Genomic DNA, 24759 nt, shown 5'->3' with positions numbered 1-24759 from the left:
AGCTAATGGCTACCTCCAATCAAGGATGGTGCCGATGTGGACGATGCATTCCACGACCAACGGGGGAGGCAAAAAGTCGTCGCAAGTGGATCGGAAAACATGTGTCCAATAGCTCATCTGATCAGCTGAACGTAGTAGCATTTACCTCACCTGATGTTGTTCGTCCTGGTGGTCGAGGACTCGATCCACCTGCACCACTCATCTGCTCTAAAATTAGCGGCTAGGAATTTATGGAACGGTAAACACACTCACGGTGTGATATTCTACTGCTAAACATCATTAGAAAGAGCAAGCAAAAAAAGCGAATTTAATTCACCACGACAGTTACTACCTACGAACGTCCCAAAATTGCCACCCAAGTGACATATCGAAAACTGACAGGTCCAGTTGCAGTCGTACCCCGGTCGTGTTCGCTGTGGACGACAGTCTACTAAGCAGCCGATCTATCGGTCCACCAACGCATACACTCTCACCCAGCCACCGGTTTTTCGGTTGCCAGTCCATTTCGCAGCTAATTAAAACGGGATGATACACCAGGCGTGTGAAAGAGAGAGAGAGAGAGGACCGCCGATCAGCCGTGTTTAATTTATCGTTACCATCGCGCAAAGTGAAAAGTGAATGAAAAAAAAAGCAACACACACACAGAAAAGCAAAAAAAACATCATAACATCTACGAGGCGTACACAAGCAAGCAGCAGTAGGAGAGAAAAAAAAGCACATGTTACACTTTGCTTCGATACTGTGAAAGATCACACTTCCAATAACGCCTTCTGTCGGCCGCATCTGGTAACGGAGCGTCGTTTTGCGGCAAGTGCCCGACCAGCGCGGCACAAGCGACGCAATTTGTTCAACAACTCAGCGCTTAATTATGTATTGCTTCTTGAGCGGATGTGCCAACCAACCTTCCTGCCCTGCCTCCCGGGTCCGTTGCGCGGAGAGTGATAAATATGGTAATAGGGCCAAAGTGTTGTTAAACCTTGCTTCTTCTTCTTCTTCTTTTTTAATGCATAATTTTGTTCCATGCTCATTTTCGATCTTTGATTGCTTTGCGACTAGTTTGCGTTACACGCGTTTTATGTGTTTTATCAGATGTACTTAAATGATTTTATCTGTTTATGTTGTGTACACTTCTGCTTCTTTTTTTCATCGTTTTCTTTTATCTTCTATATTGTTCGTTTTATTTTATCCGTTTTTTCCTAATTGGATTTTCATGTTACACTTTTGTTTTATTAGTTTTATTGTTTATTTTATGCTGTCCTTCTTTCCCTTATGCTTTATATCGTTTCGTTTTAATTTTTGCGTTTTTGTTAAATCACTTAACTTTTTTATCAATTTTATATATTTATTTGTTTTTATTTTCTTATTATATGTTAAAATTATATTTCTGTCTGATCAATGTTGTTGTTTTTATCTATATTTTCTCTCGTTTTCTTATGATTTATCTCGTTTCATTTTATTTTTTACGTTTTGTTTAATAACTTTTGGTTTATTTTCTATTTTATATTATTGTATGTTCAACTTATATTTCTGTTTGTTGTTGTTTATTTTATATGTTCTATCTTTCCCTTATGATTCATATTTTTCCGTTTTATTGTTTGCATTTTTTGTTAAATGACTTTTAATATATTTTTGTTTTTTTTTTAATTCAATTATTCTAAACCATTCCAACAGTTTTAGCATATCCAAATGGTCCTTAACTATTTCTTACACTCATCAGCACCTACAGCTACGGTTCACACTTGAGGCAATTGCGCATGCATTTGCGAACCAACCGCTTCAAGGCCACACGGAGTGCACCCCGGTAATCTCCGTGGTGCGGGAAACGAATCAAGACACCGTGGCCCAAGCTCAAACTTCCGCCCCTGCCCGGAGAGGAACGCGAGCGAGAAGGGAAGCAAAAAAAAAGCAACAGCATAATATAAAACTCCCCGTCAGCAGCGGCAGCAGCGTAAACGCGCACCGCTATTTATCATACGTTCATTAATTTATCACATCACCATTACGGGCGAAGTAATTTCGCATATTATGAAGATTTATCATAATCGTGCAGCTCGACGACTCTGGAGGCTGGCCAGAGGGCGCTGCAGTCGACGACCGATTACTCGCGTTTCGCGGCGCAGGCCGAAGATGATCGCGGCCGAAGCATTCGTTAAAGAAGAAGAGGCCGCAACAGCCAATGTTTTGATTTAATAATGTTTCTGTGGCAAGAGCGCGAAAACAAGACGACGATGGTACGGCGAAAGCAGCCAACACTGGCAGCCGTCTCGCGTGCACATCTTAGCGCACTAGCCAAGAGCTTCGTCAGACGGTCTCGACCATGTCGTCACCTTCACTTTACACTGCAACTGCAAAACAGTTAATGAATGAAACATGTTGCGTATTGATTTAGGGCGTCCAAACGTACGCCGGCTTCACCAGCCCGGCACACATTGCGTTTGTTCGCAACCCTGCCAGCAGCGTGCCAGTTGCAATGGTTTTAATTAAAAAGTGCAGGCAGCGAGCGCGGAAAGATATTAAAGTGCTGCTTACTTGGTGCCGTTTCGCTTTATCGAGACAAATAAATCCAACTCCCGGGGCCGGCCAGCTGTTGCCAGTGTAGCCGTTTTAACATCCGAGCGGGTGCGATCAGTTTTCAGCCGCAATGTGCAGTGCCGTTGCCGTTGTTTTGTATTTTTGTTTAAGTATTTAAACCATTTGGAGTTGAAAATGGTTCATAAGTTGTGAGGGCACTGAGTGTGGAAGGATGCACTGAATAATTTTAATTGGAATTATTTTATTGGCTGCTCATTTGACTTCAACTTGACTCTCGTGCACACACGACATAGTTATAAGGCGTCCTGGATGCTGCTCACGGTCGAGTGTGCTGTCGTCTGCCAATCCAATATCCCGGGCTTTCTGATGAACCTATTGACGCCATCATTTTCATCTCGGTTTTGACCTTCCAATACTTCTTCTATCCATGTGGATGACCTAAAAAGACGAACTGGGTCGTTTAAGTCCATTCTCACGAGACAAATAGCCCATCAGAATTCTCTGATATGCTGTAGAATAGTGAGATCTCCACCGATGAAGTATTATTTTGCCCCGTAAGTCTGTAAAGACTCAAGTACCTCTGCTGAACATCTTTTTTCGGTCGTGACTTAGAGGAATTCCTTCAGAGATTTACATTCAAGTAGAGTCCATGGCTCCGTACTCAGGAGTGACTGTCCACCTACGGTTATGTAATACCAGTAGAGACAGGCCAAGATCCCCCGAGGTCGTAGAGCCAAATAAAAAGAAGAGTCCATGCCTCAGAGCTGTCTGGGACTAAAAATGACTTATATAGTCCCGGTTTCATCCTGAAGGCTTTAGTGTGGCCTGTTGTTAGTCAGCACCCTAGAGCGTATCTCAACATCTATCCTACGATGGGAGCTGAAATTTTCCTATGATAAGTGAAGTTTTGGACGACATCTGAGTTGGGGTAACCTATCCATACATCATCCCGGCATAGATCAGTATTTGTTGGCAGGATCTCTAGCAGTTCGGTATTTGAGTCTGCTCCGGAGTGGACCGATGGCAGAGGCCGTAGTGGCGCCGGTCTTCACCTGGCAAGATTGGGGATCAAATCCCATTAAAACAGCATCCCCGTATGCTGGACTGTGTCTATCGAGCTACGGGTAAAGTCAAGCCACAGTAGACGGCAGCACCAGCGCTCAAATCCAATCTGGACCGTTCTGAACTGACTATCCAAGAAGGCTAGACCAAGAAGAGAGAGAGAGAGAGAGAGAGAAAAGAAAGAAATCACCGAAAGGATCACCTTTAAGTAAACTAGGTTTTGTACACAGGTCCTTTAGTAGTTCGGTTCAAGTTGGGATTTTGTGAACACAGAAAATGGTCCCTGAAGTTTTCACCACAGAGACTCCAATGACTTCAGAGACGTGATCCCCTATTACCTGTTACATATCACCTGGATTAATCCGGCTGGATTAGCTAGGTTTTGTAGGGAAGTCCTCTAGTAGTTCGGGATTTTGTGCCACCTGCTTGATCCTTCGGCATCTACTACATAGGAGATCTTCAAACTAATGATGTATATGTCACCAGTGAATTTGGAAGAATTTGGACTAAGTTCCCACCTCATAGACTTGAATGACCTTCTCCGGAACCCACTCAAAACACACAAAATTGCATAACTTTGGTGCCACTCCTCGAAAAAAAAACTGAACCCACACATTCCCACGGTCGAGAAAAATAACACATATATAAAATCTTTTAAAATTCCCTTAAAATCCCTTTCGTGCGAATGGTGAACAGCCCACTAAATATCTATTTCGCTCACTGTTTTCTCCCCCCCCCAGGAAAACAGTTCATCCAGTCCAACATTTCTAGCTAATTGTTTTTCAACAATCCTTACCCGTATTAGCGAAGATTTATACACTTTACGACTAAATCTCCCAGATAGTTTTTTTTTTTCTTTTTATTTTCTGTGCCCCACATCGGTACACAAATTGCAAAACATTCCCCGAGTGCAGAGGGGAGAAAAACAAACCCAACAAAAATTAACAGTAAAATAATACCCAGCCGGCACAGTCTGCAAAACCCTGGTGGTGGTAGTTATTGTTTTGTGAAAAAGTAATTAGTTTAACACAGCGGCAGCCCCAGTAGCGCCAACAGCCGCATCGGGAAAAAAAAGAAGCGTAAAGCATGCAAATGTGTTTTGGATGTCTGTCTGGATGTGAAAATAACGAAATAACGAACCAAACGTATTGGCATGAATCACTGAGCCGAGAATAGAGGCGTAATGGTACCGTCCGTTTCGGTAACGTCATTTGCACGATTTTTCTCATCCTCATCCAGACTCCGGCCTCGGACGACAAGGATAACGGTGTGCGGTAGTGCATGGAAAGGAAACACTTTTCGGCGGACGTTTTCAACATTTTCACCAACATTCCAACTGGCTGATACGTTAATCTCGCCAGCCTCCAGGTCTGCCCGGACCACAAGTGCGTTTGTTTGGCCATAAAACTGCACAAAGGACTGCCGGGATGCGGAACAAAACGGGCAAAAAGCTATACTGCTGCTGCACACGAACGGTTGCCATTTCCTTTTCGCTCGTTCTCTCTCTCTCTCTCTTTCTCACTCTGTTTTTGTCTCAACGCATTCGGCTACCGGATCCGGGTAGCGTGTACATGCTTAACCACAGACAATCGAAATAATTACATTTTAATCCAACTCGATGCACTGAACCCGTAGGGCGCAGCGGTCTTGGGTTTTCCTTGGAAGCTACAGGTTGGGTACGCATGAACGCTAACCGAAAGTTTTTCGTATGATATTTTCATTTTGCGCATCGCACGTCCTGGTCTGGTGGAATGTTGCTGTTTTTAACCATAAAACCGAGCTAAATCTGTAAATCTCATCTGGTGTTGATGAGGTTGTTGAGCGCTGACAATAATCTTTCTCTCAGACATTTTCTTTAAGCGAATAGAATGCAGGATAAAAATAGGTTGTAGTGCCAAACAGACCGCAAAAAAAAACAACTACTTCAAGGTCTACGATATCTAATCTGCTTCTTTTTCCTTGGCACTATCAGCCTCTGAAGGACTCCATTTTTGTCGGCCATTTTTGACTTTCTGTAACTTAATTTTACGCGTAGCAAAGTAGTCAGTCCTGTGTACGGAGAGATGCGAGTGTTCTGGATGAGATTTTAACCCGGGTCTTCTTCTTCTTCTTTGGCCTAACGACCTCTTAGGTCATGCCTAACATTTCTGGCTTACTAGACTTAATGATACCACGTAGTTGGATAGTCAGTCCTCTCACTACGGAGAAGATGGTCTTGATGTGACTTGAACCACGGTCCTGCTGTGTGAAGTCCGACACCGTTATCTAGTCTAAGATTACAGGGTTTCCGAGAAGAACTAACGATGTGCGAGCCATTTCTGGGCAATGGCTAGGATGAAGTAACCAACTGCCAGGTAGAACTGGCGATCTGTTGCTCTTTCTGGACTATGGCCAAGTTGATCTAGACACAGGCTAGGTTGAAGTGGACGATGGCCAGGTTGAACTGAAATGTCAAATTTGAAACGATTGCTGAAGCGTTCGCAAACGGTTGGGGTAACGCTTGATTTTAAAAAATATTTAAAAAATGACCGGTAAAAACCATATTATTTGTAATAAATTTTTTTAAATGATAATAATTGAAGAGAACGCTTAAAGACTACAAAGACAGAACCAAGCCATGAAGCATCATGTAGCAGAGTACGGAACTCCTGGAAATCTGACACGACATCTGAGGCATCAGCATCACAGGATCTCCCCGATTTCTTCGATTCACGGATAACATTGATAACATCACACGTACATCTGTAGCGTTTCTGAAGGCGCCTGGGCCAGAATCGCGAGGCTCTCAAAATTCTGATAGAAGTTCATGGCTTTGGTCCTGATAGAGCTCGCAGAGTAGCGACGGTCCAGCGGCCGAGGCGATAATGGCGCCGCGTTCCACACGGCAGGACCGGGGTTCAAATGCCATCTAGACCGCCTCCCTCGTACGTAGTGCTGACTACTTTACTACGGGTAAAATTAAGTCACATAAAGCCAGAAATGGCAGGCCCAAAACCTCTCGAGGTTGTAGTGCCAGAGAAGAGGAAGAAGAGCCCGTGTGGTAAGCCAGAATATTCGGTTGCCAACGACAATGTTCCCGAGCTGATAAAGGTGTACCTGCTACCTTAGCACGATTTGTGTACTTCAGCAGCAATATCCGGAGAAGCAAAGGATATCCAGAAATGCAAAGGAAATGTCATCGAATTCCTCTCCTAAGGGTACGAGTTGTAAGCTTTGCGAGCGAATAACACAAATGGATTACACGACTATCTCTGTACGTCTGTCGACCATCATCATATCGGAGAATCAGATATCCTCACCGCAGACAGGTTGGTGGTTAAAACCTCCCAAGATATAAGCGGGTTTGAGTTTTCGATGTGGAATTCCGCATTCATGCTGGATCAGGAACACGCACTGGCAGGATAAGTTCTCAGGATTTCAGCACAATCAAAATGAGGGTTCTTCAAAATTGATCCAATGAAATCGCTGCTCGCTCGCTCCCTTATCCTAGTTGTAACACCCAACTCCAAAAACACCTCGTAAAAATTCAATATGCTAGTGCGAAAAGCAGTTTGCTCTGCTTTTATCACACCCCTCATATTCATCGTCCGCAAAACTCTCCGGAAAAATTATGTTCTCCATTTAATAACTACCGCACGAACCATCCAGCAACCAGCACCGAAAAGCGGGGGCAGAGTTTCGACGAAACATAAATCACGTATGATGGCACAGCGACAATAATTCCGACGTGACAAAACCCCCCGGACCATCGCCAAACGACGATAAAACGTGTGATAACACCCGCCCATAACACGCTCGCCGGTACGTGTCCCTGCTAGTAATTGGAATGCAAAACCGATAACTCACCCGACCCATAATTGCCCATGGCACGGAGAGTGTTGAGTCTACTCCTTCTGCAAAATCGCATCCGGAAAAACGGTCAACTCAGCGAGAACGACTTTCGGTTTGGGTTGCGAACCTTGGAAGCTGGTCGTCAACATCAACATCATGTCTAAGTTTTACAGGCAAAAAGGGAGGACGCGGTAGGCAAGCGTCCGGATGGCTGTGATTGTTGAGATTGGTATTGTTTTATTACTTGTTTGTCAACGGGTTTACAAATTGCCTCAAAAGCTTCGAGGCCCAGCAGCTGCCCAGCTACGGATCTCCGGACCGAGGAACTTTACGATAACTCCGACCAGGAACTCTGCAACGACTGCGGGGCCGAATGGGTTAACTCTTTTGGGTAGTTTAACACCCGTTGCTTTCTAGATCAAAAGCACAAGCAAAAACAAAAAAAGGGAACCATCCAGTCACCGAGAGAATGATTATACACTGGGCGGCAAAAGTGTCATAACCACGCGTCAAACAACATGGCGCACCGGTACGGTAATTGTGTCGGCAGTAAAACGAAAACAACAACAAACAAAAGTGCCCGAGATTATCGTCCGCAACACCCGGGATGCTGAGCTTCACCAGTGTTGTTTGGTGGGCCTTTGGCACTGGGAGGCACCATTAACACTTCCGCCAGGCTCCACGTTATAATCTCCGGGACGGTTGCAAAACCCCCGTCAGTAAATATAAATTATTACCCGATAATGCTTCCCGGCGAACGCTAGAAACGGTGTTTTACGGGCACCACTTACCGCGGAGGTAAAGCTTGCGTTTAATCCTAACTGCCTCCCGACCCGATCCGTTCGATCTCGGTTCGATCTGCCCCCGATCGGAGCCACCAGTTTCGGAAACGGTGTCAACCATTAAGCCACAATCATTAGTGAAATCGAAACACGGCGGAGAGACTTCGACATTGCTTGTTCCGTCCATAAAAATCGTCCATCGTAAACGTCAAACCGTCCTTCGCCCACACCCAAGCACTACTGATCGCTGCTCAGACCCAGGCAGATCTGCTGATATCCCGATATCCAATCTTCACACACATGCGCTTTCTTTTTCTCTTCTCTCTCTCTCTCCCTTTCTCTCTTCTATTCTTTGTACAGAGTGCGGAAAGTGCAAAATCAGCACAAAGCGGCTAAATCTAAACAAGTTTTGCAAAAGAGATTACGGTAAGTGTGCACCAACCCAGCGTGAGAGTCGATAACTACAGGTTCTCTTTTTTTTGCTGAGCTTTCTTTTACCTAGACCTCGAACGCCACAAGTGGTGTCCGTGGTACGAGGGTACGAGATGTGCTACGGGGCAGCGACAAAATATGACGCTCTAAAGACCGTGCTCACTACCGGGTAGAATTTGCAGAAAAACCTGGTGTTTACATTGACAGCTGCAACGTGCAAACATGGTTCGATGTGTAGCGATGCCGCATCGATTCGTATTAACACCTTCATCTGCGTGTCTAATCGTTAGACGACATGTCCCACGTTTGGAAGGCTTCCGTTTTCGCACACAGTGCTAATCCATTATTCTCACGCCTAGGACTTAGGCCGAAGAAGAAGGCCGGGATATTTGTCCGACTTAAACAAATCGGGCGTCGAAGCTTGCCGAAGGTTCGGTGTGCCAATGCCAAACAGATGCCCGTCATTTGTCAGAGTCTTTCTCGAAGTTGGCGATTTTTTTTTTAGGTTTTTGCAGCTGAGTTTATTAGAAAAATAAATATAACACGTGGTATGTAAACCGTCTACTTAAACAGTGACGGGAAGTTCATAAAATGTCGGCAAGCGGGAAGTTCACAGAGATTTCTTTCGTGCGCTTGTTAACTGTTTAGCGTTCCGGATGCGTGGGACAGTGTTCATCAGCAAGATCAAAGTATTAGAGGATTTCCATTATGTAATATGCAAATCGTCAAGGGCACCAGGAAGAAGAATGTTTTTGTTTTTTAAATAGAAAATTAAATCACGCAAGCAAGTCACTTTAGATTTGCTGGCCCGTACGGTCCCGTCGGTTTAACCATCAAACCTGTCACGATGGTTTAAGCTCTTGTTTACGATCTGCGCAGGTCAGAAGTTCTGCGCTGCTCATAGCTTATTCGAATGCGGCTGATCGGTTTAAGGCCACTGTGAGCTATTGAACATTTGATATGCAGCTATAAATCGTAATGAGTCGCTCCTACAGGCTAGCAAATGCTGGGGTAAGCTGGAGCAATAACAGTTGTGATTGCTAGCATATATCAGGCTTCAAGTTGTTGGTATTAAAATTTAGACATAACATTTCTTCTATCTCAGCGCGAAACGCCATGATAGGCCTTGACCGGCTATTCCTTGTCCGTACCTACCTATAGCTGGATAATCAGGTATGCGTACTTCAAGATTCAAGTTCCGCAAGATGAGATATTTCTGAGGTCTCTTGATCATAGAATAAAGTTCATCGCCAAGTTGGCTATCAGAGATCGCTTTCAGAACTTCTCAACCTACCCAGAGAAGCTTCCTGATAGCTCTGTTTTTCAATGCAATGATTTATCTTCTACAACGATTAGTAAACAGTAGTAACTTGCGTACCTCAGCCTTCCCATACTCGAAAATTTATGCAGCTTAAGCCATTTAATGACTGGCTCGCTTCGCGCAATGCGTTAAGACTACTAAAACAACTTTTCCTTCTGACGCTGAGCTGAGCAACGACTTACGGGTGGATAATAAAAAAAATCAGCACTTGCTTTTCGCAAGTGCTTTTAGCAGGCAGAGGGCACTGTACCATGTACTGCCCGATTGATTTTCATATCGTATCGCGTATCTTTTACACTAATTGCTTTGCCGCGGAACTATCTTCGCGGTACGATAAATGTTCTAACGGTGGCGCCTGCGCCGTGTCTCAGCCCAGCGTCCTATCTGGACCGAAATCTCGTAAGCAGCTTAAGCACATAAATAAACCGAGTCGTACCGCTTCGGGGCAACACCGTCGAACCGTGCGAATGCTAGCTGCATCAGCAATGCAAGGAATGTGCGTTATGACGCAAAGCAGGAAGTGAATAAAATGAGAGTTCTTGAACGGTGTTTGTTTTTAAGTTGCTAAGCTACACACTTGTTTTGCAGCAATAATGGCCAAAGTGATCGGAAAGGACACGAAACCCGACCACGGAATCACGAAAGGCAGCACCGGCAGCAGCGGCCCCGCCAACCAACACCCGTACCAGCAGCACCCGTACCAACCACCGTCGCAACGGTACCGAGGCACACCACCCGAGGACGCCGTGGTCCAGTTCCGTCTAAGCGTACAAAAGGTGTTCAAGCGAAGCCGCAATCCCGCCAGCCCGCTGGCCAAAGCGTCGAAATGGTCGGACGTACCGTACATCGTCAGCGCACACGATCTGGACTGTCGCTGTCCAAAGCTCAAAGTGCATAGGTACCGGTGGACGCCATATTTGCTTTCTAGCCTCCGCCATAACTGACGCCAGACATTGTCCTCTTGCAGATCCTATCTCATCCTGGGCAACGATTCCGAGGGACCGACGGGGATACTGGGAGTCGGACCTCGCTCCATACTGATCGAGTGGCGCGATGAGTGGCATCGGCGATTGAGAAAGTTCCAGCGACAGGCGGTCCGGACCTGTCACTGAGTGGACAACATCGGTGTGATATGAGGCAAAGTAAGTTTCCTTCTTCCCCCCCCCGAAGCACAGCCCAAAGCGAAACCCCAAAGCTCCCGCACACGATACGTATCATAGTGCTCCGGATGTCACGACCAGGATGACAGCGTGACGTTAATGGCCCAAGAGAGAGAGATATTGCAAGTTCCACGCAAGGCTCCTTGCCGACGGGCCTGTTACACTTCCTTTGCAGAAGATCAGAGTTGGGATAATAGAGGAGTAAGTTGTGCTCTGTTCAGTTTGCGCCATTACTCCACCACGATAACTGTCCTGGGAAGAACTGTATTAGCTCGATATTCTATACCCATTTAAAAAAACACACTTATCTTTGAACGAGTAGTTCCGAACGTACCCAGCCGATGAAGCTGCACAGTATTTGTAAAACATATGTATTTTCTTATAAATTGTAGCATTTAACGTAAAGCTCCAGCGAGAGTGCGTGCTCGACCAACATTGGGAGCATGAAGCAAGATAGTGAAGATGATGAGGGCCACACCACTAGTCAACAATTGTGTCATACAAACAAAAATGAAGGCTGATTAAATCGCATCAATATCATCGTTCTTATCACTTGAAATAGACAGGCTTTGGTTAGCAGCAGCTAGCGAGATAGAAGATAGCATTGCGATGCGTATTGCATAACGCAAGGCGTACTATTGAGGTTTTAACCCTCATCAAACGAACCTTCAAAATCATGGGTTTTCGGAAGAATTATATCATTGTCAGACAGTCCGTTTCCGGTCCCTTTTTTGTTGCTCAACCACCTTTGTTGGATAGTTATTGTAAAGATTGAACCAGTTGCTCATACAACGATGATTCGTCTTGTACAAATACGTGAGCGTTACAGCATCGCATTCGAAGATCCTAGCCCCAAACCATCCCGATTACACTTAACCACTGTTCGATCGTTCAAAATGGCTGCTGTAATATTTAGCTTCCACGATCGTAATGAAGCTTTCGGATATCATCAAGTTAACAAAGACAAGTTAATGGTCAGTTTAAAGCAAAAGAGCGAAGCTTGTTTGAGAACAAAACATATATCAATTACTTCATTTCTCATCAGTATTAGCTTGCAAGGAACCCGAAAAGCTTCAAGTTGAATGTCCGTAACTCTACGCCATAATCACTTCTCGGGAGGCGTCTTATAAGCTTACACGTATTCCAAACGGTTACAGACAGACGTGTGTCGAACTTGTAGGATTAAGAGTTTCCATTTCCCTATCACTAGAGCGCGTTAATAAACGGATGGCAAGCCCTATATTTTAGAGCTATATATATATATATGACCTGTCATAGCTAGATCTATATCGTCCGGTCCACGAGAAGTAATCAATCTTTCGAATCTTTGTACATTTAACGCGACCGCCCCGCTTTGTTTTCTATGTATAGATTCCCGATCAATGTGTGTTGAATGGTGGAAATTGTGCCAATACGACTACCCTTTGGCTAGGTTAATGTCAAGCGTTACGATAGAACAGAGTTTTGTTTTTTTTTTGGTTTACCATCGGCCATCTTCTTTTCCTGCTTGTCACAGTGTATACATTTAAAATAATATAACCGTTTTAACTACATTTCAAACACATGAAACTCACATGACACATCTTGTATCGTGTTGTACGTGCGAGCAGCAGCGAACTATAATAATACGACTACTTTTACTGAACTGGTGATGTATTGACAACAAAGCTGAACGTAAGGAATGAAATAAAGTTTTGATTACTAAAGTGGAAAATTGGAGCTGTTCGAGAGAGAGATTCGTCCTAACTTCGGTGGTGTGCCTTGATTAGCGCCATCTGTTGCAGTTTTTTTTCAAGACATAAAGCAACATTGCAACGTTCCAGATGATATCATAAAATTAACGACAGATTTTCACACCATGCACAGATGATATCACAATTGCAAGGCTAAATTTCGTCACCCCGATACAGCAGCTACAGGAAGGTATGTATTTAATTATTCTCATTGTTTAACCCTATTTCGGGTAACCCCGGCTCCCTGTTGTGAGTGAACTACTTTTATGGGTTTGAACTAAATTCTCTTGAAGATTTTGGTGGTATAATTTGAAAGAAATATTTTTTTTTAAATACAGCTTTACTAACCCACATCAAGCGATGTTAGAGACTTTTATTTTAAAATATAAGCCGAAAATAATATTGTATAGCCAGTTCCCGGCATACGCGGTGTTTGGGATACGCGGATTCGGAGAAAAAGTGGTCTATGGTGGATTTTACTCCAACAAGTTCAGCTTAGTAGCGTCTGAAGAAATCTGCAGCGAAGAGCGCAGGTCCTCATCAGAGTGTTTGGGACAGGATCTCACAAGCAGTATTTAGGACTGTGAAGGGTCGGAAGATAGCACAGTCCAGTCTGTAACCTTTTTTGTAAACTGAGTCAATGACACACAATTTCCACTTGTCCTGTAGTTCTAGTCCACAAATCCTTAGAATTGAAATGTTTCTTTCAAAATTATCATACACTATTACAAAGACGACCTCTCTCCTTGAAGTTTAACTGACAAAAGACAATTTATTGGCCCAAATATTAGTCTTTTAAGCTTAACATTTAACCTACATTTAACTTCCCTACATTTCCTTCGCCGTTTCTCCTTCCTCGTCGATCCATCGAGGTGTTGCTCGTTCGTGTCTGCATCGTCAGCACTTCGGTGACGGTGGAGCCTCGATGACTTTAGTTGATCGGTTGACAACGGCGGTGTTTCGATCGGTAAATCATCGTCAGCGAATTTCTTCAGCAGCTTACTGAGCTACTCCGATCAGTAGAATGTGTTGTCTATAGTTGGTAGCATGTAGAACGATTGGTAGTCGATCGTCAGCAGATTCTTTGTCATAGGCGGCTTGCTAGTCTTCTACGTCCGTTCGGTGGTCGTATCTATATCCAGCCGTTTTGTTCGTTGTCAGCAGGTTTCAGTATGTGTTGTTGGCTGTGCTTTAATGTGCTTCAAACTATTGCATCGATATTGAATTATGTGTTGCAAAATTTAAAAAAGGCTACAGTTTGAATAAGGACCCCCACTCCCCCACCAATCACGAACACTCACTTTTCGCTGCTGGATCAACCAAAGGACTTTTTTATGCTATCTCGCTGCAGCCGAAAACTACCATGGAAACGCATATCAAGTGACAGAGCTGTGGGCTAGAGTGAAACTAAATCTTTCCGAGATTTCAACTCGAGGAGGCGACATCTTTTTGACATATAGATTTCGCATATCCCCCCCTTTTTAGTGAAATCTTTTTGGCATCTCGCACCATGTAGCCTTGCTTTTACAACAGTTTTTCACATTTCCCCACAAACTTGGGTTAAAGTCTGAATAAAGATCTCCCCACTCAAGGCACTAACTTTACGCTGGTAAGTTTCCCAAAAGGGTATCTGTTTCAGACTTTTTACTATTATTATTTTTTAATATATTTTATGTTTTTATAATTTATTAATATGGTATTACGGCTTGACACCGTTCTTTTCATATTTTAATTTATTATTACAACAATTTTTCTTATTTTAACCTCCCCTGGGCTAAAATCTGAATAGATGCCCCCACTATTCAGACTTTACCCCAAAATTGCTGTAGCCCGGTTGCCTGGATTTTCCTGATTGCTCTTGAAAGGGTTAACATTTAAATGTTCGTCCGTTGGTCTTTATTTACAACAGGTGGCGCTAGTGTTTTTGTTGACAAAACTCATCCTAAACACATTTTGGAAGAACACCGATGTGAAATCTCATAGCCTACATTTAGGGGCAAACTGCTTTATTTTTACTGATTTTTAATTTTCAATAATTCTAAACAGCCATTCGCGTTCATATTAATATAGCTTGTAGAAGCAATATACAAACATAAATGGAGAGTTGAAATGTAGTTGAAAGCATATAGATTATTTAATTTACATATTTAATCAGCAACATTTGGTACTGTTTCTTGGGAAGCATGCGAACAGCGCCCTCTGTTGGATTACGGTCGAATCTTCCGCCTTCAATCTGTCAAATTGTTTTTTTCCCCTTTTTGCTTGACATCAGCTGTCAAACGCGTTCTGGGGGATGGCTGTGTCCCTTCGCATTTCGCTTCAGCTCAGTGCGTAAAGTAAAACAGTCCAAAAAAGTACAGGCAGTGCGTCGAATCGCATCGCGCGTGTGTGTGTGTATGCTCCTCGTGCTCCGTGCAGCGTGAAACGGTGAATGCGTGAAGGTGTGACGTGTAACAAAAACAAAACAAACGAACAACGCACCCCTTTGCATCCCTTCACCACGGTACACCATCCCACCCTACCGTCCCGCTACAACCCGTACCGTGCGTGCGTATTTTTAACAATCGATTGCGAACGGTCTTTGGTTGCTTCGGTCACCATTCCGGTCCTGGGGTCCTTGTCCTTGTCGAGCTCGAAGGTCTGTGTCCCGGGTTATCCTTCGCGCAAAGGGGCAGCATTTCGGGCTGGTGAGCTAGTACGTCGGATGCTGGAATGCATAAAAACACGCACAGCCAGCTCCCAGGAGAACCATAGGCAGCAATAAACGGGGCAAAATCTAAAAAAAAAAGGACCCACACGGAACGAACCAGCTCCAGCCGAAAAACCAGATGATTGCGGGCTGCTGCACCGTGTGAACCGGAGCGCGGAAAGCCTGGGGTGGTAGGGGTTGACGAACGGTGGTGGGCAACGACATTTTACGCAACGAGCTCTACGCACGCAAAACGTACCCCAAAACGCACCGAGGGAAACCACGGCCCATCCTCTTTCGGCTTGTACGCCCAGCATCCAGCAACCGAACCGAACGACGCAAATTTCAATCAATCCCAGAGGTCGGGCAGGTCCATCGAACCACTCTCGTGTGCGTGTGTGTGTCGTCGTTTGTCTATTTTGCCACCTAACAACGTGAAACATGGTAGACAGTATGTCGCAGGATGTTGGTAAGCGAAACGGACATGAGCCAGATGGGGTTTTTTTTTTTTTTTCGTTCGGATTTAAACCCGTAAATTGGATGGATTGAACCCGTTTTAATCGTTATTTTTTTCCTACTGTTTTTTTTTCATTGCGCCCGCATTCTTTTCTTCTCGCCTATCGTTATCTGGCTTAAACCCACACCACCCCGTACGCCGTGAAGAGTCCTTTGAGATGCTTAAAGCACTGTACGACTTCACCGCCGTTTATCCGAAGACGATCAGCTTCGACGAGGGCGAATACTTTATACTGCATCAAACGAGCGCCCGCCAACGGAACTGGTGGCAGGTCGTCAGCATGAAGGGTAACATCGGTTTCGTCCCGTCCAACTACGTGATGAAGCTAAAGGTAAGCGCGGTTGTGTGGGGATGTTTTGATGAAGAGATATAGCGCGCGCGCCTCTCCGGATAGGATAGCGAAACTATAGGAAGGAAAAACGGCATACACCGACAACAAAAAAAATGCTTATGCTAGTTCCGGGGGGGGTGGGGAGGGTGACTTTTTGCACCGTGAATCGCACACTCTGTTATGCATCATTCAGGCAGCTTCCACACAATATTCTGACCGGATGGCGGAAGATTTCCCTCTAGAGCAGGGAAGGAGCAATGGGAGGTATGTGTGTGTGTGTGTGTGCGAAATGTTTGCCTAACGGAGGCGAAACTGTACTGCACACTAAAGATTAGACACACAACCAGGCAACTAATAAACAAGGAAGCCTGCCCTACTGCTCATCATCGTGTGGCGTGAAGAGAAAATCAATACAGCATGCATTTCACATAAGCTCTTCTTTTCACTGGAGGATTTGCTTGCTTTTTTTTCTTGTTGCTCGATGACTCTCTCTGTTTCTCGCAACACAACGCTGTGCCATCACCAGCAGCGTGCTGTCGCAGCGCGCTGAAACCTCCTGACCTCCCGAGACTGATGGGCTTAAGTTTGTTGCATTTATTTTAGTTTTATGCTTTCTAACCCGGTTTCTTTTATTTTCTCGGCTTGTTTGGAGCGACACTCCATTCTAGCCCGGTTTTGTGTTGTACGGTAAATGAAGTAAAAAAAAAAAGCGAAGCCACACGTCCGGTACTGGATGCTTCCCGGAATAATCGTCTGCGAATTTATTGCTTGTTTATGTATGTAGCTATGCGTGCGGACTAAAGAAGGGAGCATTAGCTAGTTTTGGACATGATTTTATACTTAAAACATAGTAAGACGATGAAGTGCTCTATTAGCAGGAGGATTATAAGGAATTACTTTTAGTGATGTGCAAACTGAGTCAGGATAGGTGAATAAGTTAAATCTTAGATTATGATTGAGATGATTTAAATCATTACTAAGAATAATTTAAACTCACTTATGATTTAACTCTCCGTGCCAATTATCCACTCCCCACTGCGTTTTCGGTTTAACATCAGTCCACAAGATTTAACTCTTAAAGAGTGAGTATAAGATTTAACTCACGATACTGAGCGGTTATTCCCAACACTAAATAATTTATATCTTCTTGCATACTAACCATTAGCACGATAATAATGTGTGTTTCCGTTTGTTCTATTTTCTTTTTAAATGCATGTAGGTGAATCCACTCTTTCTAAATGGTTTCCTGGAATCAAGCATAGAATCATTGCGCCTTTCGACGGAGAAGGAAATAAATGGCATCATTGGCCGGGAGGAGCTGATCAGCCGGTTGGTCGAGAAAAAGCGGATGCTGGAAAAAATGCTAAAAGTACGTAAGCACGAACCTATCTTTTCCTTTTCATTGAAAAAAGAAAAAAAAACCCAGTCGCAGACGAACACTTTGACCTATTTGGCCGCGGTCCCACAACACACGACAAATGCGACCGCCTTTTTCTATGCCGTATGAAATTTGCCACCATTTGCTCCAATTTGTGTAACCTTAATTGTGTGCTATTCTTTTATTCACCTTCCTTCCGGCTGTTCTTGCTCGCTCGCTTATGTTGCGATCGGTAGTATGAACTGTCGGATAGTGAGTCCGAACCGCCCTCACCGATCAAAATGAGCAACGGGCACATCAAACAGCACGATGGTTCCAGCGGTTACAGTGGAGGTAAATCTATTGAATATAAGTAAAAGAACGATAAGTATTTTTTTAACCTATTTCTCTTCTTTTTCTTCTCAGATCGGAATGCCCAGCTGAAGAATGGTCCACAGCGCCAGTCACCACCCGCCCCATCCGATCATCAGCACCAATCAACAGCGGGCGTACAGACGGCCAAAAAATCAAAGTCTAGCCCTGCGGTCGCCCAGGCCGCCGTGCCACCGCAATTCATCCAGGAAAGTCCCAGCACGGGCATACTGGCGACCAAGCATTCCCAGCCAGATGAACCCCAGACGCCGGTTGCCACCAGCAGTTCTGCCCAGGAACCGAGCAGCACCCTGTCGGAGCTGTCCTCCGTGTCGTCCGAGCAGACGGAACCGACGAGCAACAATACTGCCACGACCGGTACGCTTACCACGACGAGCGATGAGATAACGGCCATCTCGCGGATCGATGACCGGGCCCAGCCGGGCGAAGAGCCGGCATCCTCGTCCGTGCCAACCGAGGCCGAAAATCAAACCGATCACGAGCTGAACGAGTTGGAAACGACCAACAACGATGATGTGACGGAAAGCGAAAATGAACCGCAACCGTGCTCGGTCAAGGAACCGCACGGTGGCCCCGCTGCCGATGGCGATGAAAGCGGTGCGATGAATGGGATGGATGGGGGTGCCGGCGTGCCACCGCCGGGTGATGACGGTACGTTGGCAAGCGATACGGAGCGTGAAGCAGGCTCGGGAGCCGAGTGTGGGGAAAGTAGTGTAGCGACGGGGGAGGAGGTAGAGCCGGCGGAAGATCTCGCCAAACAGCCGCCGGCAAAGGTGGAAGCGTCGGAGGTGTATCAGATCGTGGACGCCATACGGAAGAGTACGAACCTTAGCCACGAACTGTCGTGCGTCGCGTTGCGTGTGGTGTTGAGCGAGCTGGAGGTGCTGCTACCGCCGGCCGTTGTGCGCCATCTCGAACCGGTTGCGGTCCATCTGGCGGCACCGTTCGATGTGTCCGATGCGCTGCTGGGCAAAACGCACGACGCTCACCGGTTGCGATTGATCTTTGCCGAACTGTCCGACTGCAAGAACGATGCGGAGCAGCGCACCTGGATGCTGCACGAGGATGAGGCCGACATTAGCCAGTACTTGACCGAGCTGATCCGCATTCTTACCGATGCGGATCCGAAGATCTGTCGCAGTGAGATGGCGTGCGATCAGTACCAGAGCATCATCAATCTCGTGCTGTACTACCAGATGGAAACGCGCTGGTCCATTCGGAAGCTGCTGCTGGCAGCGTTTAGGGCCATGTGCCATCTGGACTACACGACGGTGGACATTCTGCTTGGGTCGGTATTGCCACTCGAGCTGGTGCAGGATATGGTGTCGAATCCGCGCAATATCGAGAAGCTGCAGGAGCTGGCCAATATGCTTATCATCATCTTTTCGATCGGCCGCCGAATGCCAATCAATCAACAAGGTAAATGATGCTTTCGCTTTTATTATAATTAGCAGGTGTTTCAGACGAGATGAAAAGCAGACACCAGCTTCTATCAGCTACAATCAACTTCAACCTCTCATCTATCATCTGCCTTCGAAGCGAAACTGTGTGATAGGGCTAGGAGAGGATCAAATCCTCTCTGATGCAGGTCAAGATCTCTCGAGGTTGTAGTGCCAAAGAACAAAAAGGAGAAGCTCTATCAACCAAACTATCAAGCAACCTGAGTTATGCAGTCGACTCCCCTAAAAACGAAATGTATCTGCTCCAGAATGTCAGTGCTTCAGAAAAAAACTCGTAAGAGAATCTTCACACACCGCGATCATCGGTTGATTGACAGGATATGGGATCAGGAAGAACTACCGGACGAGTGCTGCTTCCGAGCCATCACAGTCTTGAATGCTGCCTGCAAGATCCTGTCCCGCATACTATTCTGCAGACTTGCGCCCTTACTAAAGATTTCGTCGGAAGCTACCAAGCTGGATTTGTTGGAGGGAAATTCACAACCGACCAAATATTCACTCTACGACAGATCCTTCAGAAGTGCGCTGAGACCTAGATCCCTACGCAACATCTGTTCATCGACTTAAAGTATCTTATTCTTCTTCCTTGACACAACAACCTCGAGAGGTCTCGGCCTGCCATTTCTGGCTTTCTGTGACTTAATTTTACCCGTAGTAAAGTAGTCAGCCTTACGTACGGGGAGGCGGTCTGGATGGGCTTTGAATCCCGGCGCCGTTGTCGCCTCAGCCAACGGACCGTCCCTTCAAGTATCTGCGATACCGAAGATCGGTCCGAGCTATGGAACATTACGTACAGTACGGAAGCTAGTAGGGCTGTTGAGGACTACTATAGACCGTGTGCAGAGCAAGGTGAGCAGAGATCGCTCTGGAAGGTGTCATGTACAATGCGGGCTTCGACATCACGGGCACGATTCTCATCCGGTCTCTCCAATTCCTTGGTTTCGCGGATGACATTGACATTATCGGATGGACATCTGCGGCGGTGTGCGAGATGTTCACCCGGCTGAAACGCAAGCCGATAGGATTGGAATGAGCATCAATGCGATGAAGACAAAGTACCTGCTTGCCGGAGGCTCTGACCGTGATAGAAGACGACTCAGAAGCAGAGTATTGGTTGACGGCGACGATCTGGAGGCAGTAGAGAAGTTTTGCTAACTTGGCACGATCGTAACTTCGGACAGCAAAGTAAGAAGCTTAATCCGAAGGCGCATTATTCAGAGGATATCGTACCTACTGCGAGCTCCACAGGCTCCTCAGATCCAGAAGACTCCTACAACGCACGAAATGCGCCATATATCGCACATTGATACGGCCGTTAGTGCTCTACGGGCACGAGTCCTGGACCTATGCTGGTGGAGGTCACCAATGCACTCGCCATTTTCGAGCGGCGGATGCTAGGGACTATTCTGGCGGTGTGTGCGAGTATCGTGTCGAAAAATGGTCTATCAACTACTTCAATCAACCTATCCAGCTTACAAGCTTCTGTGGTATTTTAATAACAAACACGCTACATTAATAATGAAAATAATGTAAAACACATAACCCTAAGGTTAAGCCTCCTCTTATCCTTTTATCTATTTTTTCTACAGATCATTTGCGCGCCGATTTCATCATCTTTCTGCTAAATATAATCGAAACACCGCCAGAAAACGACGTCCAGGAGATGCTGCCCGACATCATGATCAACCTGATACTGTCGTTTAACCTTCAGTTTGAAAACTTCGCCGAAAACGTTGTGCTTGAAGCGATGGAACAGTTCAAGACGGCCAAAACGTTCACCGAAAAGATATTGCTTTTGATAAATCGTGAAGGTACTGCACTCTATCGCGCACTGCATGTTGAGGCTGTCTAGCTAACTGTTGTATCATATTTTTACAGAGGATCCGGTACACACCTTAAAGCATACGCCGATGAACATTAATCCGGTGCTGAAAATGCTTGTCGATCTGTTTAGCCGACCGGAGACGGCATCCATTTTCTACACGAACGATAACAAGGTGCTGATTGACATTTTGGTACGGCAGCTGTCCGATCTGTCTGCAGGCGAACCGGTAACTATATTTCTCGACTGCTTCCCGGGTATCGGTAATTGAGTGGAAGTTTCTTTTTCTCAGATTCGTAAATGGTACCTCGAGCTGTGCAGAAAGATCCTGCGCAACACCAACTACCCGGAACACCAGCACCGGAAGCAGGATCTGATGAAGATCTTCACCCGCATCTTCTGCGAAGAGACAGAGTGCAGTGCCAGCGATCAGCAGATCGTGCGCGAAATAGCTAACGAATTTCCACAAATTTTCAAAGCATGAGCTGCCGTTCCGTTTACTGTCTGTCGGCCAAGAGGGGTCTACGATTGCTCGTTTCGCGGACCTGTGTGTCCGCCGTATTTTTACGGTTAAGCTAAACATTGTTCGAATGCGTACCACGTACAAAGTAAGGAAATTGCGCATTGAAACTGTTTGTTTGGAAGGGCTTTCGATGCAATTCGTAACCCTTCTTGTTATGCTAGTCACAACTGCGTCCTTTCGCGTCCGACCGCTCTGGGTCGTGGGGTTGCCTCTGTGACATACTGTTACAGTGTTGAGAAGAAAACATCCAGTGAAAAGAATAGAGCTGTTTAAAAGAATGTCGTTAATAGTCGTTAAAATGCTTACAGAAGTCGTATTTGTTTTCTTTTTTACTGCGCATTTTTAACCAAGAGCACTAGTGTTCTTAAACACACAACTATTCGAAGCCAAAAACAAAGCAAAAGCAAAAAAAAAACAATCTACGATCGTATCTGTTGCTGTATTGATCGCATATAAAATATGAGGAAAAAAAAACAATTTATTAAATAGTGGTAACATTTTAGCTAAGTCAATGAGAGTCGGGCTGGAAGGTAGCGCGTCACCAACGATGTATACATTTTGCGGTTTGCAATTTATGATAGAAACGATTACGCCGATTGCATTCGAAAAAAAGAGAAGGATACAGGGTTTCTCAGGCCAATTCAACATTTTAACTCTCTACGTCAACAGCATTAAACTCTAACCGACATCAAATATTCAATTCAAGCTGGTTAACCCTTCTCAACATAGGAAAACAAAATTTAAACTCCGTCAAATTCAAAATCAACGTAATTGTCATACAGCGGGTTGAAAAAAAAAAAAGCTCGAAAGGACTCGGCCTGCCATTTCTGGCTTCTGTGACTTGATTTTACCTGTAGCTTGAAAGTCAGTCCTGCGTACGGGGAGACGGATGGGATTTGATCCCTCGGTCCTGCCGTGTGAAGACAGGGGCCGCTGATGGCTTTGCTACTGGGCCAATGTTATACTGTTTAATATTGAAAATTTTAGCCTCGAAGATTTTATTTTTGAAACTAAAATTAATTAAAAAAAAACTTCTTTTTCTCCTTCCTTGGCACTACAACCACGAGAAGTTCTGCCATTTCTGGCTTTCTGTAACATAAGTTTACTCGTAGTAAAGTAGTCAGCCCTACGTACGAGGGAGGCGGTCTAGATGGCATTTGAACCCCGGTCCTGCCGTGTGGAACGCGGCGCCATTATCGCCTCGGCCACTGGACCGTCGCTACTCTGCGAGCTCTATCAGGACCAAAGCCATGAACTTCTATCAGAATTTTGAGAGCCTCGCGATTCTGGCCCCAGGCGCCTTCAGAAACGCTACAGATGTACGTGTGATGTTATCAATGTTATCCGTGAATCCAAGAAATCGGGGAGATCCTGTGATGCTGGTGCCTCAGATGTCGCGTCAGATTTCCAGGAGTTCCGTACTCTGCTACACGATGCTTCATTGCTTGGTTCATATTTAAAACATAAGTCTGTTAAATTTGTACTGTTTATGATGAGTTTTTTAATGCTTTTCTATTTCAAAAAGCATTCTGTGTCAAAGAAGAAGTTGACTCCCAAATCTCGAAAGGTCTCGGGCTTACATCTCTAGCGCACTTAGACTTGATGTTACCCGTAGCTGGATAGTCACAGTCCTGCCTACGGAGAGGCGGTCTGGATGAGCTTATATCCCCGGTCCTGCCGTGGGAAGACCGGCGCCGCAATCTCCTCGGTCACCGGATCACCAGGCATTTTCAATTGTCGAGTTGGAATTTTACGGCGTTGAATATTGGATTTCCTGTGTTGAGAAGGGTTAACGAGGTTGAATTGCATATAGGAAGTCAGATACGCGTTTTATACTGCTGACATCTAGTGTTACAATGTTGAACTGGCCTGAAAAACCCTGTAACAACGTGTTGATAGCTTGATAAACTTAATTTATAGAATTGTATGCCTGGCTCCGGTCGAAAAGGGAACCGGCTCCGAGCATTACTTGAACTGTTTTTTTTCCTTGTCTCGAAACCGCTCGAACTCACGATAATATTAAATTTAAACGTGTTTATGAATATCGATACACAAAGAAAAGAAAAAAAAGCGTACATCTTAAGATATATTCTCTCTAGCTCACGCGAGCGTCACTGTTAAGCGTAACGCTTGTGCGTTACACGTACGGAAGCGTGTTACAATATTCAACCAACATACAGCAAAGGAACCCGTTTACGTTTTATAGGCGCAACCGTAGGGCATTTTATAATACAACCAATTCAAAATGTGGTAAATGTTAAAAAAAAAACACACACATGTAACATGTTTTGTTAAAATTAACCTGTTTAGAGCGAGCGAGCGAGAGAGAGCGTTAGAGAGTCCACTAGGCTATGATAGGGTGAGAGCTTCAGATAGTTATGATGGTCAGGTGCATTTAAAGAATAGTACTAATAATCTACACTACAGCACCAAGAAAAATGGTGGACGCACACACACACACACAACTCTGAATATGGAAGGCAAAAAAAGCACGAGCAAAGAAAGCTTCCGTACTCTCTTCCGTCTTCGAAGAAGGCTCTTTCAAAAGAAGATGTTATTAAGTTTTTATATTTGCCTGGTTGGCCTTGTCGACGGCAACGTGTCATTAGAGAGAGAGAAAGAGTTCATGTTCTCCAGCAGAATATAGGACCCACAAGAAGTTGTGTTATTCCCTAAGTAGTTGACGCATAACGAGTTCACGAGAGTTCATCACTCTTGATCGGAACGTCCAAAGATTTTATTTCCGTTGAGAAGTATGCGATGCAACATATATATACGAATTATTATCTATTAAGTCCTACTCAATAGTGCCAA

At 45.0% G+C, this 24759-nt stretch overlaps 2 protein-coding genes across 3 annotated transcripts in view; both read left to right on the top strand.

Annotated features, from left to right (window-relative positions):
* The window catches only part of LOC118506743 (netrin-A-like), a 72388-nt gene extending 59554 nt beyond the window's left edge, over positions 1–12834 (top strand). The window contains exons 5-7 of one of the 2 annotated variants that reach the window (XM_036044308.1): positions 8568–8633; positions 10549–10858; positions 10928–12834. In XM_036044308.1, coding sequence (XP_035900201.1) covers positions 8568–8633; positions 10549–10858; positions 10928–11072 — 521 coding nt within the window. In that variant the 3' untranslated portion in view covers positions 11073–12834. The remainder of the gene's footprint in view (positions 1–8567; positions 8634–10548; positions 10859–10927) is intronic. The other variant, XM_036044319.1, reaches the window with a different exon arrangement.
* Positions 12835–15121: 2287 nt separating this feature from the next.
* On the top strand, positions 15122–22363 carry LOC118506738 (NCK-interacting protein with SH3 domain). Its single transcript, XM_036044295.1, has 8 exons — positions 15122–16011; positions 16206–16390; positions 17610–17759; positions 18005–18101; positions 18174–19559; positions 21190–21411; positions 21479–21651; positions 21715–22363. The coding sequence occupies exons 1-8, from the start codon at positions 15984–15986 to the stop codon at positions 21904–21906; spliced, it is 2433 nt and encodes an 810-aa protein (XP_035900188.1). The 5' UTR covers positions 15122–15983; the 3' UTR covers positions 21907–22363.
* The last annotated feature ends 2396 nt before the right edge of the window (positions 22364–24759 follow it).

The sequence above is a fragment of the Anopheles stephensi genome, chromosome X, assembly GCF_013141755.1.
Source record: "Anopheles stephensi strain Indian chromosome X, UCI_ANSTEP_V1.0, whole genome shotgun sequence".
Lineage (NCBI taxonomy): Eukaryota > Metazoa > Arthropoda > Insecta > Diptera > Culicidae > Anopheles > Anopheles stephensi.
This window is presented reverse-complemented; position numbering and strand designations above follow the sequence as displayed.

What these genes read in the sequence shown, in the direction of transcription:
- LOC118506738 (XM_036044295.1), top strand. Translation starts at nt 15,984, where the DNA reads ATGGTAGACAGTATGTCGCAGGATGTTG. An exon ending in ACTACGTGATGAAGCTAAAG is followed by an intron (nt 16,391 to 17,609) that starts GTAAGCGCGGTT and finishes AAATGCATGTAG; the next exon opens with GTGAATCCACTCTTTCTAAA. An exon ending in AATGCCAATCAATCAACAAG is followed by an intron (nt 19,560 to 21,189) that starts GTAAATGATGCT and finishes TTTTTTCTACAG; the next exon opens with ATCATTTGCGCGCCGATTTC.